The sequence below is a fragment of the Mytilus edulis genome, chromosome 5 (assembly GCF_963676685.1).
Source record: "Mytilus edulis chromosome 5, xbMytEdul2.2, whole genome shotgun sequence".
Taxonomy (NCBI): Eukaryota; Metazoa; Mollusca; class Bivalvia; order Mytilida; family Mytilidae; genus Mytilus; species Mytilus edulis.
This window is the reverse complement of record NC_092348.1, coordinates 64,348,040-64,365,760: the sequence shown is the minus strand read 5'-3', so window position 1 is coordinate 64,365,760 and position 17,721 is coordinate 64,348,040. Positions and strand designations below refer to the sequence as shown.

The 17,721-nt window shown below is 33.0% G+C and overlaps 3 protein-coding genes across 3 annotated transcripts in view; 1 reads left to right on the top strand and 2 right to left on the bottom strand.

Moving 5' to 3' along the window:
* The first annotated feature begins 8 nt into the window (after positions 1 to 8).
* LOC139524209 (cytosolic iron-sulfur assembly component 2B-like) lies at positions 9 to 5,075 on the top strand. Its single transcript, XM_071318865.1, has 5 exons — positions 9 to 181; positions 1,455 to 1,534; positions 2,353 to 2,478; positions 2,984 to 3,029; positions 4,271 to 5,075. Exons 1-5 carry the CDS (start codon positions 58 to 60, stop codon positions 4,378 to 4,380), a joined length of 486 nt encoding a protein of 161 aa, XP_071174966.1. The 5' UTR covers positions 9 to 57; the 3' UTR covers positions 4,381 to 5,075.
* Positions 5,076 to 7,605: 2,530 nt separating this feature from the next.
* LOC139524206 (ankyrin and armadillo repeat-containing protein-like) lies at positions 7,606 to 17,550 on the bottom strand. The gene is made up of 7 exons (XM_071318861.1): positions 17,442 to 17,550; positions 15,299 to 16,998; positions 14,489 to 14,733; positions 13,516 to 13,672; positions 12,356 to 12,503; positions 8,816 to 8,935; positions 7,606 to 8,009 (listed from the first exon to the last, which is right to left on the bottom strand). Exons 2-7 carry the CDS (start codon positions 16,890 to 16,892, stop codon positions 7,730 to 7,732), a joined length of 2,544 nt encoding a protein of 847 aa, XP_071174962.1. The 5' UTR covers positions 16,893 to 16,998; positions 17,442 to 17,550; the 3' UTR covers positions 7,606 to 7,729.
* Positions 7,610 to 17,721, bottom strand: part of LOC139524207 (ankyrin and armadillo repeat-containing protein-like) — a 42,748-nt gene continuing 32,636 nt past the window's right edge. The window contains exon 8 of the mRNA XM_071318863.1: positions 7,610 to 7,628. The gene's annotated coding sequence lies outside the window, so the exon portion shown is untranslated. The remainder of the gene's footprint in view (positions 7,629 to 17,721) is intronic.

Here is a 17,721-nt window from a genome sequence, read left to right as displayed (position 1 = left end):
ACGAACAGAGTTACTCCCCTTAATATTTTTCCGGATTAGCATGAAATTCACTTCAAAATGTCCCAAAATGATTTAGACAATGCAAATCCTACAATATACGAAGTTGGTTCTGAGAGACCGGTCTTACCAGAGGAAGAAGATGAAAGTGTTACAGACAAAATAGATACAAGAGAAGTTTTTGGTAAGATAAACTAAATAATACGACAGCTGACTAAATCAGAACCATGTCATGGGTACCACTTGCTAAAGCTGCAACTTTAGTAAACATTTAAATTAAAACTGTATTGCCAGGTCTGTCTTGTCACCCTTATAAAACACACAGGCACTCGTCTCAGATTTTTTTTTCTAAAGGTATATAGGATTTTTTTTTTGAGACGAGTGCCTGTGCTTAAACACTGCATAATATTGCCTAGGCCAATTAAATGATTATGACGTCTTGAAAGGCCATTATAATTTTTTTCTTTGACTCCTAACTTCGACATATTGCCTTACACATCAAAAACACTACCAACCCCTATCATGCCATTACAATACAAAATATCTCAATAGACCACTTTCTACTTCCAGTTATGTCCTTCATTGGAAAAGATTGTCAATTGATTATGTGCACCTTTATGACATCATTTACCATATATAGGATCCCATGTATCTCTGCTCTATCTAAATTCATCAAGCGTCTTTATAATTGTCATTTTGCCGCATAAACCGGAAATAAAGTTTGTTCCGTAATACTATTATCACAATTCCCTGAATACAGAATAAATTGTGCAATACATCAGCATATTTTTTTCAACCTCTTCCTCAACATATAATTTGGTAGGAAGTGACAATGCCTCTTAACTATCTAATGATGTTCCAATTGCAAGCACTGAGATATTGTATCTATTGGGAGATATATAGGCTCATCATATGATTATCATGCTCCACAGATATATGGAAAGGTCACTATGGGAAAATGTAAATCATCTCTTTTGTTATACTTTGTTGTAGTTTAGGTTTAAGTTTCACAACTATACACATTCACTATCATGATTATAGTCGCTAAAGCAATTGTAAAACCCATGAAATCAATCCATGACAGTTGATGCCTTTGAAAGCATAAAGATATATATTTATAAATTACTTTCTTGATCAACTTCTAATAGTTGACAATACTTCACCATTTGAATGGTTTAACACTAGTCATATTTGAGGCCCTTTAAAGCTTGTCATTCATTGTGAGCGAAAGTTCTGTGTTGAAGACCGTTCTTTGACCTATAATGGTTTACTTTTACAAATTGTGACTTGGATGGACAGTGATCTCATTGGCACTGATACCACAGCTTCTTATATCTATTCACATATTGAGCCAGGGGGCAAATTTCTAAGTCTTTATTTTTTATTTCTGATTGATACTTTAATCAATTATCTTTACCATAACTGTAGCATATAGTTAAATAATATGTTTATTTCAGATTTGATCCGTGTTATAAATGACCCTGAACATCCACTGACATTAGAGGAATTGAATGTTGTTGAGCAAAGCAAAGTTATTGTAAGTATATTACTATCAACTGAATAAAAAAGATTACTGTAAATTCAGAAATTATTGCGATGATTTTATTATTGTGAAAAATGGGACAGGGTTATAATAGCAATAATTTAAATTCGCATTTTGAAATTTTTCCTTAAATTAAACAGGATTTTTCTCAATATGGCAAAAAAATAAAATCACATTGTAGTCTAAATTGACAAAAATTGCAATAATAAATGCATGCAATAATTACTGAATTTACAGTAGATGCTAGTAATGTCATTTATTTTAATCTTACAAGCATAATGTGATGTGTTTCTGGATAACTGTCTTCTGAGCTACATTGTTCATTATTTAACCTTTTATAAAGTATCTGCTGTAAAAAAGACTCACCTTGAGTGGGAACATAAACAAATTTAAGAACTAAAAAGAAATATAGTGTATTGGCAATTGAATGTCCGTAACCCTCATTTGAATTCAAGAGATATCTAAAAGAAAATTAAAATCAGATGAAATAAAATCATAACTTCAAGATATATTTTCAAGAGACTGTTTTGAGTCTGCAAGTGGAAATAATAATTATAAATACATTACATCATTAATCATGTTAATCAGTGCTTGATTTCCCATATTGGATGTTTTCAGACAAGTCGCAGGAAAAATCTCAAAAGAGCTATAGTGAAATATCTAACTTTATTCAGATTGATTAAATTGAGAATGGAAATGGAGAATATGTCATAGAGACAACAACCCGACCAAAGAGCAGACAGCCGTGAATAGAAGTTGTACATTTCATTAGAATTATATGCACCATAATGTTATGTGAATTTTTCTTTCAGGTAGATGATGATGCTAACAAAGTGACGATAGAATTTACACCCACAATTCCACACTGTAGTATGGCAACATTGATTGGATTGTCTATTCGGGTTAAACTTCTAAGATCTCTGCCACCAAGATTCAAGGTATCAAAAATGTAACATAAAGCCACAGAAAAACATCCTTAAAAATAAAAAAACTTAATTTCAAAAAAGTTATTGGCAAGGATTTGTATAGTAAGACTATACTATACAAATCCTTGTTATTGGTAAGCTGAGGATTTTTTATTGGAGCAAGAGCATTGCAAGACCTTATATAGCATTTTTATGAGTTTCTTGTAATGTATCAATGATTTAGCTGATAGAAAAAGAAAAGTATCAGAAGTTTTTATTTGAAAATAATACACTTTGTGCTTTGGGTTCATATGAATATTTTGCTGCTCTCTTAAAAGATATTAAAGACAAAAATAATTAAAATATTAATAGCTAAACAGTATATCTCAGTTCAGGGTTTCACCTTAGCAGTCATATAAAGCTGTGCCCTGTGGAGCATCTGATTGTCATATCTGAAAAACAATGATAAATAGAAAAATTGCAAAAATTATCAACAAGATTTTCACTCCTGTCAGATCATGTAATTTTTTAATTGCAGGTAGATGTTTCAATAACACCTGGAGCACATGCATCGGAAGAAGCAGGTAACTTTGTTATAAAATGTTGATGTTAAAAATTTCTAATTTCAAATGTAAAGTATATAGACATAGGCTCACCAAGGAAATTCTAAGCATTCAGTTATTATTGTATAAATTTGTTTAATCCAGTCTTGCTGCTGCTATTCACAAGATCTTGATATTTTGGTGTGTTTGAAAAATGATGCACTAAAAGCGTTTGTTTGCTTTTATCTATTGCCAAACATTCTTAAACAAATTGAAACTTGTCACCAATATTACTGGAATCAGAAAAAAGTCAAATACCATTTTCTGTCTGAACATTTTGTTATCTACCATTTTCAATTGGAATTTTTTGTGTTCAAAGTTCTATATGTTTTAAAAGAACATATATAATAATTTTTCATCTATAATATAAATAAAATGTCTGCAGCCGGTTGTACGAACATGTAATTATACCCCCGCTTTATTATACCCCCGCTTTATTATACCCCCGCTTTAAAAAAGGGGGGGTATACTGTTTTACCTCTGTCTGTCAGTCCATCAGTCCGTCCGTCAGTCAGTCCGTCCCATGAAACTTTCGTCACATTTTTCTCAGGAACTACACATCCACCCTTTCTGTAATTTGGTATCAACATTTATATATGTGATGCGTTTTCAGATTCATCACTTGACAACTTCCTGTTTACCGAACACTTGTCTGATTTTACACATGATAGCCAAGTTGAAAATTTTCGTCACATTTTTCTCAGGAACTACAATACAAGGATTTCTGAAATTTGGTTTCAGGATTTATATAAGTCAGCTATACCGTGTGATGCGTTTTCAGTTCATCACTCGACAACTTCCTGTTTACCGAACACTTGCATATTTTTACACTATTAATATTATCCACTTGCGGCGGGGTATCATCAGTGAGCAGTAGCTCGCAGTTTCACTTGTTAAGTCTTCATTAAGCCCTTGTGATACATTAGGCTAATGAAGACTTAATGACACATTAGGCTAATAACATGTTCGTACAACTGACTGCAGTTGTTTAACTCTCTCTTTAAGTAATGAACTATTTGGGACCATTTCAATTTTGAAGTAAAAGGACCTTTCTATAAAGTCAACAGTCCCATAACAGTATAAAAAATGAACGTCATCTTCCTTTGTTATGTAGATTTAGAATCTTCATAGTAAAGACTGTTCGTCGACCTTTGACCCACACTCATTTGAACCCCTGTCGATATAAGATGGTACTTTTACAATAATTGATTTTATATTTTCAGTAAACAAACAATTAGCAGACAAAGAAAGAGTAGCTGCAGCTTTGGAGAACAGTCATTTGATAGAAGTTGTTAATCAGTGTTTGGATGACCAGAAAAGAAAACTCGGATAGAGATTTACTTTCTAATTGATTCCAAATCCATGCATTTTCATCACTTTTCAGGCCCTGGGCTCAAAACTGTTTTATAACTGTTGTTCAAGGACCATCTTTAATGCAGAATGGCTGAATGACTTTTGAATATAAATAATAACAATCAAAACAGATAGACTTGATTTACAACTGGACAACTTGCATAATGTGTAAAAGCTTGAAGAAAGCCCAGGACTTTTACTCATAGATAAAGTTTTAACACCTCCAATATAAGGCCGACTTTCTGTTTAATTGCTTGAAAAAATAATTAAGACATAATCTTTACCAATGCCTGGCTACCTCAACATTTTAAAGTAGAGAATAGCCCAAAAATGTTATTAGCCCATTTCTCTTTTGGTACAGTTATAAAAAATAGTTATACCTAAGACACGTTAATACATTTTTGGTTATTTATAATTATTATGAATATATATATAAATAAATTGATCAACAGTGACTTCATGTAGTTATTGCATTCACAAGATCACATAGTTATTATACACAAGCTCTTCATAAAAAGTCTATTGAAAATAGTAAATTTAAGTTATGTTACACTCAAAACATTGTTGTAGCTTTTAGTGGTCTTTTCATTGTATCATTGTATCAAATTCATTAAATTGAGCATGAAAAGATTTCAAATTAAAGTGTGCATGAATGAATAAAACATTAAGTCTCAACCTTAGTCTGTTATTTTTTTTTTTAATTATTGTTCAGAGTTATCTCCCATGTTTAATGTAGATTTAAATTGTAATTGCAACACTTATCTCCCTTTTGTGATATACTTATATAAATTATAATTCATATCTCTCATTGACCAGACAGCAGATTCTGCAAAAAGCAATACTAAGTATTTTATCTTTGTTCATAATACATCTCAAAACTGTAATAACAAAGCCCCTCTGCAAGACTCTTATAATAAGCTGCACTTACCTTATGTAGAGGATTTTTGTTATCTCCCCTTATTAATAAAATATTAATATAAAAGTGTTGCTGTAAAAAATGTTCTTTCTTAGAAGTTAGTGTAGTGGTTAATTATTTTTTATTTCAGACAAAACAGCATTTGATTGATCTTTTTTAAAGATTGAATTTTGATGTTAAAGTCAGCTTTTTAAGCAAGTAATTTCTAATTAACATCAAGGTAAAATGGATTTCCTGTTTTAATGAGTTATCTCCCATGTAAAATTGAATTTCAATACATTTGATTCTAATGCAATTATGTTGTATCAATGGTTCTGATTTGGCTCCGCGTCGCCAGGTAAACTTAATTTGCGACAGTAAAACTACCGGGACATCCTTAAAGCTTCAAATACAATACAGTTATCTCTTAATTCTACAGTTATTAGTCCCCAATGAAAATTTGTGTATTTCTTTTAAGAGGTAATTATTAGTTTTCAAGTTATTGCTCATAATAAAAAGCTTTGACTCAAATACATTTTTTGTTTTTTGATGTGTTTTTGTGTCTAAGATGGTTTATTCATACTTCCTGGTTAAGCAGTTTCATCTGAAAAATCTGTCTGTTCTCTCTTTTTTGTGTGTCACTTGTATATCAAGAGTTGATACATAGGTTATTTAGTATTTTCTGCTAGTACAAGGCATCAAGCAGTTACCAAAACTTATCACTGAAAGAGTATATATTTGTTTAGGGGCCAGATGAAAGACGACTCCGGGTGCGAGAATTTCTCGTTGCATTGAAGACCTGTTGGTGACCTTCTGCTGTTGTCTGCTCTATGGTCCGGTTGTTGTCTCTTTGGCACATTACCCCATTTCCATTCTCAATTTTATTTTAGACTCTTAAGTCTTCATAAATTTTTGGGTTAGGTTGGCATGACTATTACCTTGTGAGCTAGTATGCTAAAGTTCCTTCTCTATGTGTTGGTATAGTGAAATGTAGGGTTCATATTTGAATGGCATCAACATATTCTTATCCTGAACTGCAGTTAATTGGCCACTGAACAGCCACCCATTACCACCAGTAACAATAGCATCAGAATGTGTAGCAGTTAACAAATCAATGATTTTAATTGATTAGTATTTGATTCAGCTGTCTTGACTATTTCATGGGGCCAGTTTAGAGTGCCCCGAGACAAACAGACCTTCAATGGGTAAACTGACAATACAAGTCAATTAAGTTAAGTTCACCTGTCACATGCGGGACTCAACCTCAAAACCTCAGTTTGGACAGTGATGCAGTAGATGAACACTTGAGGCCCCTAACAAAGTCTTTTATTAATCATACAAGACAAGAATATTTTATTGACACCTTCTTTGAAACTAATTTATAGAAAAGAAATATAGTTAATCATAATGTTACTAGTGTATGGCATTTTTTGTTTTATTTGTATTTTACAATTGAAATTGAAAAGTTTACTATTATAGGAACCATTTCTCCTCAATGTCTTATTATTTTACCCTTTTTGTGTTTTGGGAAAAATCTAAGATGACAGTGAGCAGAAAAATTATAAGCAATACATATTCAACACAAAAAATAATTTAGTCATAAATTTTATTACCAAGTTGTGTCCATTGTTGATGATTCACAATAACAAGGTGAGCAACACAGACTCTTTAAAGCCTCTTGTTAATAACTGGCTTTTCTTATAAAAAAGAAGATTTGGTATGATTGCCAATAAGACAACTCTCCACAAGAGACCAAAATGACACAGCAATTTTTAGACTGCTGCTTTGCATTACTAAATCTATCTTAGTATGGGAAGTATCACACTCACACATCATAGTGTTGTTTCTTAATGTCAAGGACTTGTAAATTCAAAGCATATGAAACTTGTCAATAGACTGCACGAAGGGTACCATTTTAATAAATAAAAACTTACAAAAAGTAAATGGCATCTAAGGCTATACATTGTATTAAATTTTATGCTTCTTAAATGTGTGTGTTTGCAGTTCTCAATTTTCAGTTGTGCATTTCAAAAAAAGTAATTGTTTAATTCTCAACCTGTTTGCCCTTCCCAACACTTTCATTAAAATTTATTTGGCTCTTTTAATTTCCTTAAAATTTTTACAAAGTATTTACTTTGACCCTTAAACCAAAATATAAAAATTTCTAAAATTTTGAACCAACCAATTTATCAGAAAAAATACACTGGTTATGTAGCAGTTTGACAAACACCAATTTTGATCATTGAGAAGCTTAATATTCCCTTTACAACACTATGTAATTAAAACATTTAGCTGATTTTACAGAGTTATCTCCCTGTAGTGTTAGGTACCACCTTAATATAAGCAGATAAATGTTTGTAAAAACGAACATTTTATGAAAGCAATCTCAGGTGGATAAGTTTATGTGTATCAATTCAATCAAAATGAGGCAAAGTCAGGATTTTGTATCAGTAGAAGTTGATCGAAGTGAATCCACTAAATCCAAAGATAGGTTACTGGACTTAAAAGATGCTTCAGTATGCAAGGTCCCTGTTATAGTTCCTTCTTCATGTTGTTTGGACCCAGACCTAGAGGTTCTGTTCGTCAGTCGGCTCTCTTTCCCTGCCAGATATTGTGTTACTGGACTGGTATTGCTGGAATAATTAGTTTCATCGCTTGGTGTGATTGGTCCATTTCCTGGTGGGTTATAACCAATCAGATTTTGCTGATCTTCACTGGAAATATAAAAAAATACATGCTTGCTATAGGTAATAATTTTTGTGTCATTTGGACCTTTGACCATTTTTATAATTGTCTTTATATTATAGAGTCTGACCATATTTTTCTAGAATCATGAAATATTTGCCACTGGATGTTTCTGTAACTTTTTTTAATGTCATTTTATTTTCAAAAGTTAACCCATGTGCTGAATGTTGAGTTTCATACAACAGCCCTAGTCTTTTAGTTTTGTATTTACAAGAGAGCATTATAAACACAACTTTATATCATTCTGACTGAACACCATTGAAATGAGAATTCTAAGTTATCATACTAACAAGAATGTGTCCATAGTACACGGATGCCCCACTCGCACTATCATTTTCTATATTCAGTGGACCATGAAATTGGGGTCAAAACTTTAATTTGGAATTAAAATTAGAAAGATCGTATCATAGGGAACATGTGTACTAAGTTTCAAGTTGATGTAACTTTAACTTCATCAAAAACTACCTTGACCAAAAACTTTAACCTGAACTTTGCACTATCATTTTCTCTGTTCAGTGAACCATGAAATTGGGGTCAAAACTATAATTTGGCATTAAAATTAGAAAGATCATATCATGGGAAACATGTGTATCAAGTTTCAAGTTGATTGGACTTCAGCTTCATCAAAAACTACCTCGACCAAAAACTTTAACCTGAAGCGAACGGACGCACAGACGGACGAACGAACAAACGGAGGCACAGACCAGAAAACATAATGCCCCTCTTCTATCGTAGGTGGGGCATAAAAATTAAACAGTTACAATGTGTCACTTACTCAATAGGAGGCAGTCCAACTTTTCTGTAATGTCTCCAACCTTCCAACATTGCTGGACTTATTTTACTTCTTTGGGTATAGTGTAGTAGAATTTTCATCATATATGGATTTGCTCTACATCTGTTAATATAAGTATATGGTTATAAATTAATTTTCACACGGAATATTTTTTGGCCGTTATAATTGTCACATACAGACACATAGAAACACATAAATAAAATTGAGAATGCAAAGGGAAGTGTGTGAAAGAGACAACAACCCGACAAAAAAGCAGAAAACAGTGCATGGCTAACAATGGGTCTTCAACTCAGCGAGAAAACCCTGCTTTCAGCTGGCCCATTAACTATTTCAGCGAAATGAACACCACACTAACTTGAACTCAGAAACATATAAATGAAATAGAATTTTAAAAAGCCAACACAAGACTAACAAGGGCTACAAGAAATAGACTGTTGCATAAATTCGGCAGGGTTAGACATAATTTGTGATAGCTCAACAAATTAATGCAGAGACATATAATATGTATTATATGTCTCTGACAGATTTAAATAATTTTGTTTTGATTTGAATTTTAATTACATATAGATAATTTCTCGTTCTATTTTCTACAGAGCATGTTAAAAAAAAGGTGAAAAACAGACATTCATAACTAAACACACTCTCCCTTGCAATAAAAAGCCAAAAAGTGTACCTATAACTAAACCACCATGTAGGCCTAATTTTCTTTGATACCTGTTACAGTATTTGTCATTCACCAGTATTGTCAAATGACAAGTTATACCTGTTGAGTTTTTGGCATTAATCAATATGATTAAGTCATACCTGATGAGTATTTGTTGTTCATAGGGTGATTATTTATCGTTCACCAGTATGATAAAGTCATTCCTGTTGAATATGTGTCGTTCATCAGTAATATTAAGTCATACCTGTTGAATATGTGTCGTTCACCATTTTGATTAAGTCATACCTGTTGAGTATTTGTTGTTCGCCAGTATTATTAAGTCATTACCTGATGAGTATTTGTTGTTCATAGTATGATGAAGTCATGTCTGTTGAGTATTTGTTGTTCACAGATTGATTAGGTCATACCTAATGAGTATTTGTTGTTCATCAGTATGAATAAGTCATACCTGATGAGTATTTGTTGTTTGTAGGGTGAATAAGTCATACCTGTTGAGTATTTGTCGTTCATCAGTATGATTAAGTCATAAATGTTGATGATGAGGTTTAGTCGTTCACCAGTATGATTAAGTCTCACCTGATGAGTTTTTGTTGTTCAAAGTATGATTAAGTCAAAGCCTGTAGAGTAATCTGTCCTTCACCACTATAATTAAATGAATAGTCATATCTGATGAGTATTTGTCGTTCACCAGTATGATTAAGTCATACCTGTTGAGTTTGGTCGTGCACCAGTATGATTAAGTCATACCTGTTGAGTTTGGTCGTGTACTAGTATGATAAAGTCATACCTGATGAGTATTTGTCGTTAAACAGTATGATTAAATCATACCTGATGATATATAATGAGTATTTGTTGTTCACAGTATGATTAGGTCATACCTGTTGAGTATTTGTCGTTTACCAGTATGATTAAGTCATACCTGATGAGTATTTGTTGTTAACCAGTATGATAAAGTCATACCTGGTGCGTATGTGTCGTTCTTTAGTTTAATTAAGTCATACCTGATGAGAATTAGTCGTTCACAGTATAATTAAGTAATGTCTGTTGAGTATTTGTCGTTCACCAGTATGATTAAGTCATACCTGTTGAGTTTGGTCGTGCACCAGTATGATTAAGTCATACCTGTTGAGTTTGGTCGTGCACCAGTATGATTGTCATAACTAATGAGTATTTATCGTTGACCAGTATGATTAAGTCATACCTGATGATATCTAATGAGTATTTGTTGTTCACAGTATGATTAAATCATACCTGATGATATCTAATGAGTATTTGTTCTTTACAGTATGATAAGGTAATACCTGTTGAGTATTTGTCGTTTACCAGTATGATTAAGTCATACCTGATGAGTATTTGTTGTTAACCAGTATGATAAAGTCATACCTGGTGCGTATGTGTCGTTCTCTAGTTTAGTTAAGTCATACCTGATGAGAATTAGTTGTTCACAGTATAATTAAGTAATGTCTGTTGAGTATTTGTCGTTCACCAGTATGATTAAGTCATACCTGTTGAGTTTGGTCGTGCACCAGTATGATTAAGTCATACCTGTTGAGTTTGGTCGTGCACCAGTATGATTAAGTCATACCTGTTGAGTTTGGTCGTGCACCAGTATGATAGTCATAACTAATGAGTATTTATCGTTGACCAGTATGATTAAGTCATACCTGATGATATCTAATGAGTATTTGTTGTTCACAGTATGATTAAATCATACCTGATATCTAATGAGTATTTGTTCTTTACAGTATGATTAGGTAATACCTGTTGAGTATTTGTCGTTTACCAGTATGATTAAGTCATACCTGATGAGTATTTGTTGTTAACCAGTATGATAAAGTCATACCTGGTGCGTATGTGTCGTTCTCTAGTTTAATTAAGTCATACTTGATGAGAATTAGTCGTTCACAGTATAATTAAGTAATGTCTGTTGAGTATTTGTCGTTCACCAGTATGATTAAGTTATACCTGTTGAGTTTGGTCGTGCACCAGTATGATTAAGTCATACCTGTTGAGTTTGGTCGTGCACCAGTATGATTGTCATAACTAATGAGTATTTATCGTTGACCAGTATGATTAAGTCATACCTGATGATATCTAATGAGTATTTGTTGTTCACAGTATGATTAAATCATACCTGATGATATCTAATGAGTATTTGTTCTTTACAGTATGATAAGGTAATACCTGTTGAGTATTTGTCGTTTACCAGTATGATTAAGTCATACCTGATGAGTATTTGTTGTTAACCAGTATGATAAAGTCATACCTGGTGCGTATGTGTCGTTCTCTAGTTTAGTTAAGTCATACCTGATGAGAATTAGTTGTTCACAGTATAATTAAGTAATGTCTGTTGAGTATTTGTCGTTCACCAGTATGATTAAGTCATACCTGTTGAGTTTGGTCGTGCACCAGTATGATTAAGTCATACCTGTTGAGTTTGGTCGTGCACCAGTATGATTAAGTCATACCTGTTGAGTTTGGTCGTGCACCAGTATGATAGTCATAACTAATGAGTATTTATCGTTGACCAGTATGATTAAGTCATACCTGATGATATCTAATGAGTATTTATTGTTCACAGTATGATTAAATCATACCTGATGATATCTAATGAGTATTTGTTCTTTACAGTATGATTAGGTAATACCTGTTGAGTATTTGTCGTTTACCAGTATGATTAAGTCATACCTGATGAGTATTTGTTGTTAACCAGTATGATAAAGTCATACCTGGTGCGTATGTGTCGTTCTCTAGTTTAGTTAAGTCATACCTGATGAGAATTAGTCGTTCACAGTATAATTAAGTAATGCCTGGTGAGTATTTGTCGTATACCAGTATGATTAAATGAATATTCATACCTGTTGAGTATTTGTCGTTCGCCAGTATGATTAAATGACAAATAACCAAGTGCAATGGCTGCACATCCTCGGACCTGTTCAACGTTTTTGAGAAGTAAGTGACACAGATGGTCTACTGTGTCAATGGAGAGGAATGCAGACGGAATTCCTAAAATGAGAACAAAAATATCTATCATTCATTGATTATTGTTTTCAAATCGTTGATTAAGCCTTTAGTCTTAGATGCATGATTTTTTTTACTAGTTGTTTGTGGCTTTGAACTAGCTGTCAGATAACTGCGAGTACTCTCAGATCTGTTTATAGTGTCTTTTTGTTGTCGGAATGTACAAGTATCCGGCCACGTCCACTTGTATTTTTGTCCATCTGATGAGTTCAGCCTTTTTCAACTGATTTTTATAGTTCGTTCTTATGTTGTACTGTTATACCACTGTTCTAGATTAGGGGGAGGGTTGAGATCCCGCTAACATGTTTAACCCCGCCACATTATTTAAGTATGTGCCTCTACCAAGTCAGGAGCCTGTAATTCAGTGGTTGTCGTTTGTTTATGTGTTACATATTTGTTTTTCATTCGTATTTTTATTTAAATAAGGCCGTTAGTTTTCTCGTTTGAATTGTTTTACATTGTCATATCAGGGCCTTTTATAGCTGACTATGCGGTATGGGCTTTGCTCATTGTTGAAGGCCGTACGGTGACCTATAGTTGTTAATGGCTGTGTCATTTTAGTCTCTTTTGGACAGTTGTCTCATTGGCAATCATACCACATCTTCTTTTTTATATTGACATTTTACGCAAAAAAGAAAATTTATTGGAGAAAACTATAGTTTGTATTAAAATGTCAGATACATGTATTACGTGCTACATGCTATTCAAAGATTACTTACCAATCTCACTTTAAAATCTGTTTAGGAAAAATGTTTATTCAGATTTGTAGTAAAGTTCCCTTTGTTATGTATAAAGCAACGTTTTCATGGATGTACTGATTATGAATATGTATGCATTAGTCCTTCATATTTCTATCATTTTTATGCACAAAATATCTTTTTAAGATATGAAATTAATAAATTTAGCAGTCTAGTTTCATTTTTTGTGACGTGCAATATACCTCTTAATCATGGTGGTTTGCTTTTTTGTACGTTCTTTCTACTTCAAGTGTGCATACCTGCTCTTGTATGAGAAAGTCTGGCAATGCAATCGCAAGATAACGCTAAAATCTCATTGTCTGTTGAATCTTGAACGAGATCTATCAATAATTTGATTCCAGCAGCAGACGATAAAGCCTGTTCTGTGTCCGGTATGATTCTTGCTAAAACTACAACCTAGAAAATTTGAGAGGTCAAGTCAAATCAAATATAAGCTAGCAAACATTGAGATACATTACAAGAAACAAAAAATGAACAAATTTAAAATATGAATGATCTGTATTTTGTAAATACCAATGTTACAATCAACTATATAAAATCAGTCGAAATAAGTCAATAAACAAAAGAAACTAACCGTGAAACAAATTTTGTATTGCCAAATGGGCGCTTCTATAGAGCCCGTGTTATACAAATTCAGAAAAACGAATATAATCGTTTGAACAATCCCAAACAAACGAAATTGTAAACCAAAATATGTTACTATGTCCTTGTACGTGTCCTTATAAGGCGTGTATACAGCATAATTTGTCCATAAAAGCTTTACTTTTGGCGTTTATGGAAATAGTGATAAACGGGTACTAAGTAATAATTTTGGAATTTCAAACTGGAGCAATATTATATTAGTTTATTAGCTACAAATGTATCCAAAATTAAAGATGTGGAACACATTTTATCATAATCATTTGGTAATCAATGCAATTAGTGTCTCCTCCATGACAGTCTTGAACATCAAAACTAAATATTAAATAGAAAACACTGCTAATGTTAAGTGTTAGGCTCAGGTTGTCTGTCATTATGCAGCACAGTTAATATAGAACCATATGGGTAAAAACAGAACTCCTTTTGTTAGAAAACACTCTCAAACATCCTAACATACTATCCACATTGATCTGTGTCCACACTGGTATATATTAGTTTATAACATTCATTATTTCATCATTACTATAATGTTCAAATGCATTAAAATCTAAATATATGAATTACACATTATACCTGAAATGCACCTAAACACCGGAATAATTCTGTCTCTGAGTGGAGGAATGGTCGGAAACTATTGAACCTAACTCCTCCTTGTTCTGCTATTTCTTTCTGTTCCGTCAGGTTGTTGTATGCAAATGTAGCGAGAGCTAAACCTGCTAGAAGTCGCACATTTGGATCGGCTGAGTACATAAGTTTGAGAATCCGGACATATGTGAATTCTGGGAACTTTTTGATTTCATCAAGCACGTGCTGGTTACCTATAGAATTGTAAAGTGCAAATGTTTTACGAACCGATTTTGGGATGTTATGAGATCTTTTTTTTTATGTATTATTCTTTTATTTCAATATTTTTTTCATATTCTTTGGCAAGATCCATCCGAGGCTCTTGTCATCAGAAAGGCTCAAAAAACGGAAACGTTGAAAACAAAATTTTAAAATTAATTAAATTTATGTTTGTCTGACCTAATTGAGATTAAGGATCAGTCGTTTAGTTTCTTTTTTAAAGTTAAATGTCCCAAAAGTTAAAACTTATTATCAAACAAAGCAATATTTAATTCACTTTCAAAATTAATGACACGGTAAAATCATTATCCGAAAAGCGTATATACTTAGTACACTTTGAACACATGTTATTCAAAATATAAAATTACCAAATTTACAGTTGTGGGTGGATTGTCGCGGAAATTCTGTTATAAATCCAATAATATAGTGGTTGACTAGACTATAACCTTTTACAAACAGGAAAAAATATAACAATCTATGGCGATTTTGTTATCATTTAGAACATTCAATGAAGATGATTTTTTTCTCTCCATAGCTTACCTAAAGATACAGCGGCGAGTGCAATAGCTGCCTCAATTTGTACGGTCTCATCTTCTGAAAGGACCATCAAAGCCATTAAATTTTTAATGGACCCCAGACGTAACAATGTATTCTGATTGTTTCGGTTTGGAACATATCCCACACCAAGACAAATAAATCGTAATGTCCGTATAACACTTAATACAATGTAAACCTTTGAAGAGCTGAGAAGTTTCAGCAATGCTGGTATTCCGTGAGATTTGGCTATTTCTGTCTGGTAGTTTAAAGGACCTTGTGCTAAAATACACAAGCATTCTGATCCCATAAAATGTAGTTTGTCTGAAGATAAAGCATTTGCGAATTGTACTAATAAAAATGCTCCGATCTGTTCAGCAATGTATCTCTTTATATCGAAGTCTGACCCCGAAATAGCCCAAAGAGCGAGAGCCGTCTTTTCTTGGATAACAACAATGCGTGTTACTCGCAACATTTTAAGCATGTGTTCGTGAATGTTTTCCCCAACCATAGCCTTCTGTGTCGAATCATTCCCTATAGACAGTTTGTATATGGTGTCTACTGCAGACATTTGTATATCTTTACTACTTCTTATGTTTAAAAGAGAGATAATATGAGGAACAATTCCAGCATTAATAAAATTATTTTGATTGGTTTCGTCGTTGTTTGCGATTTTTCCAACAACGTTACTTAGAGTTACTAAAAAGCTGTGTTCATGAAATTCTTCGAACAGAACTACTAATTGTGGAATGCAACCGTGCGACGTTCCTACTTGAGCTTGAATCTTTGTCTCTGATTCTGCAAGGTTACCAAGACAATGCACTGCTGGAATCAATACTTCGTAGTCATGGATATCTTGAAGAACTTTAACTAAAGCTGGAATACCATTGTTTTGACTTATTTGCAATGCGTAGGTTTGATTCGTTGCAAGCGAATCAAGAATTTCTGCGGACAACTGTATAACATAGTGATTGGTTGACTTCAGAAGGGTTATAAATGCGATAATCCCGCCACTTGACGAAATTTGTTCTTGAACTTCTAGTCTTTCTATAAGATTCAGAAGTGTCTGAAATGCCGGAATCTTTGCTTCATCACTTAACGAACTTCTAGCAACACGAACAATTACATTTACACCGCCATTGTTGTAAAACTGTTCCCATGAAGGATTTATTTTATTATTTTCCAAACGATCAGTTAGTACTCGAAGACATTTTCCCGCTGCTTCAGCCTCTTCTTCGCTCTCGGAATCGAAAAACCGGATCAAATTTTTCCACACTGGAATCATCGGATTATCGATTTCAATAAGATATTTAAGCATTTCTATGTATATCTTCAATGCACATATTTCCACAGCTCCGTGATTTTGTGCGTTTATAACATCCGTACGTGCACCACTTTCAAGTAGATATTTCACTGCTTTCATTTTATTCCCATCAACAGCGCACAAAAACGGTGTCATCAGCTTATCATCTTTTGTTTCCAGTTCTAATAAATCCCTGTTTTCATTCAAATTGAAGTCCACTTCCAGTATATAGCCTCCATGAGCTGCTCTGTGGATCTGATTCCAACCCTGTGAGTCAAATTCTTCAACTTCTGCCATTTTAATTTGCTATATAGCTTGTCTACCAAATAACTGATTTTAATGGATAATTACATGCTCACTACATCTCCGTCAAACTCGAACGATATTTTACAAGCATAGAATCCTACAATGGAGAAAACCCAAGACATTAAAACTATACTGAATTTCTTCAATACTGTAACAAATTACCAAAGGACTCGAACGAGAGTCGATTTCAGAGTCAACTTCATGTTATTATCCATGGTGCATGTATTTAGGGTCCTACTGTAGGATCATACTGTAAGGCGAAATTCAAACCTGGCTTGTAAACTAAGATAAGGCAGTACCAATTTACAATTTATTTTATATATTTACATTTTCTAGTTGTGTATAGTTTTCACTGAAACACCCTGCTTATCATATAATAATCAAAACGAAGCTACCAAAGTTACTGGATTTATAGCAGAAACAGATAAATGTAGTAAGTTTCATTGCGAATGATACAACTATCCACCAAAATCTGTTTTACGTTAAATATTGATGATAATGGATTTAAAATAAAAATATAAAATTTTAGTTTATACTCACAAAAGCATATAGAAGTAAACAATGAAAGTGTTTAAAGAAACTATTACCAAGCGTATATGTCACGGTGTTCTGTTCCACGACTTTAGGTTTCATGTCTCTGATTACAATCGGAACGGTTGCCATGTCGCGGTTTACATGTAGTTGATCACATTTCAGCGAACATGACTATATATAGTAGAACTTGAAATTCTAAATTATACTCCTACTTCATTCTTAGTGTATACTATCAATACCTTCTCCCATACGTTTAATACCGTACTAAAATATCCTGTCCATTTTT

What these genes read in the sequence shown, in the direction of transcription:
- LOC139524209 (XM_071318865.1), top strand. Translation starts at nt 58, where the DNA reads ATGTCCCAAAATGATTTAGACAATGCAAATCCTACAATATACGAAGTT. An exon ending in AGATACAAGAGAAGTTTTTG is followed by an intron (nt 182 to 1,454) that starts GTAAGATAAACT and finishes TGTTTATTTCAG; the next exon opens with ATTTGATCCGTGTTATAAAT. An exon ending in CTCTGCCACCAAGATTCAAG is followed by an intron (nt 2,479 to 2,983) that starts GTATCAAAAATG and finishes TTTTAATTGCAG; the next exon opens with GTAGATGTTTCAATAACACC.
- LOC139524206 (XM_071318861.1), bottom strand. Translation starts at nt 16,892, where the DNA reads ATGGCAGAAGTTGAAGAATTTGACTCACAGGGTTGGAATCAGATCCAC. An exon ending in ACTCGCCGCTGTATCTTTAG is followed by an intron (nt 14,734 to 15,298) that starts GTAAGCTATGGA and finishes ACAATTCTATAG; the next exon opens with GTAACCAGCACGTGCTTGAT. An exon ending in GGTGTTTAGGTGCATTTCAG is followed by an intron (nt 13,673 to 14,488) that starts GTATAATGTGTA and finishes CAAATTTTCTAG; the next exon opens with GTTGTAGTTTTAGCAAGAAT.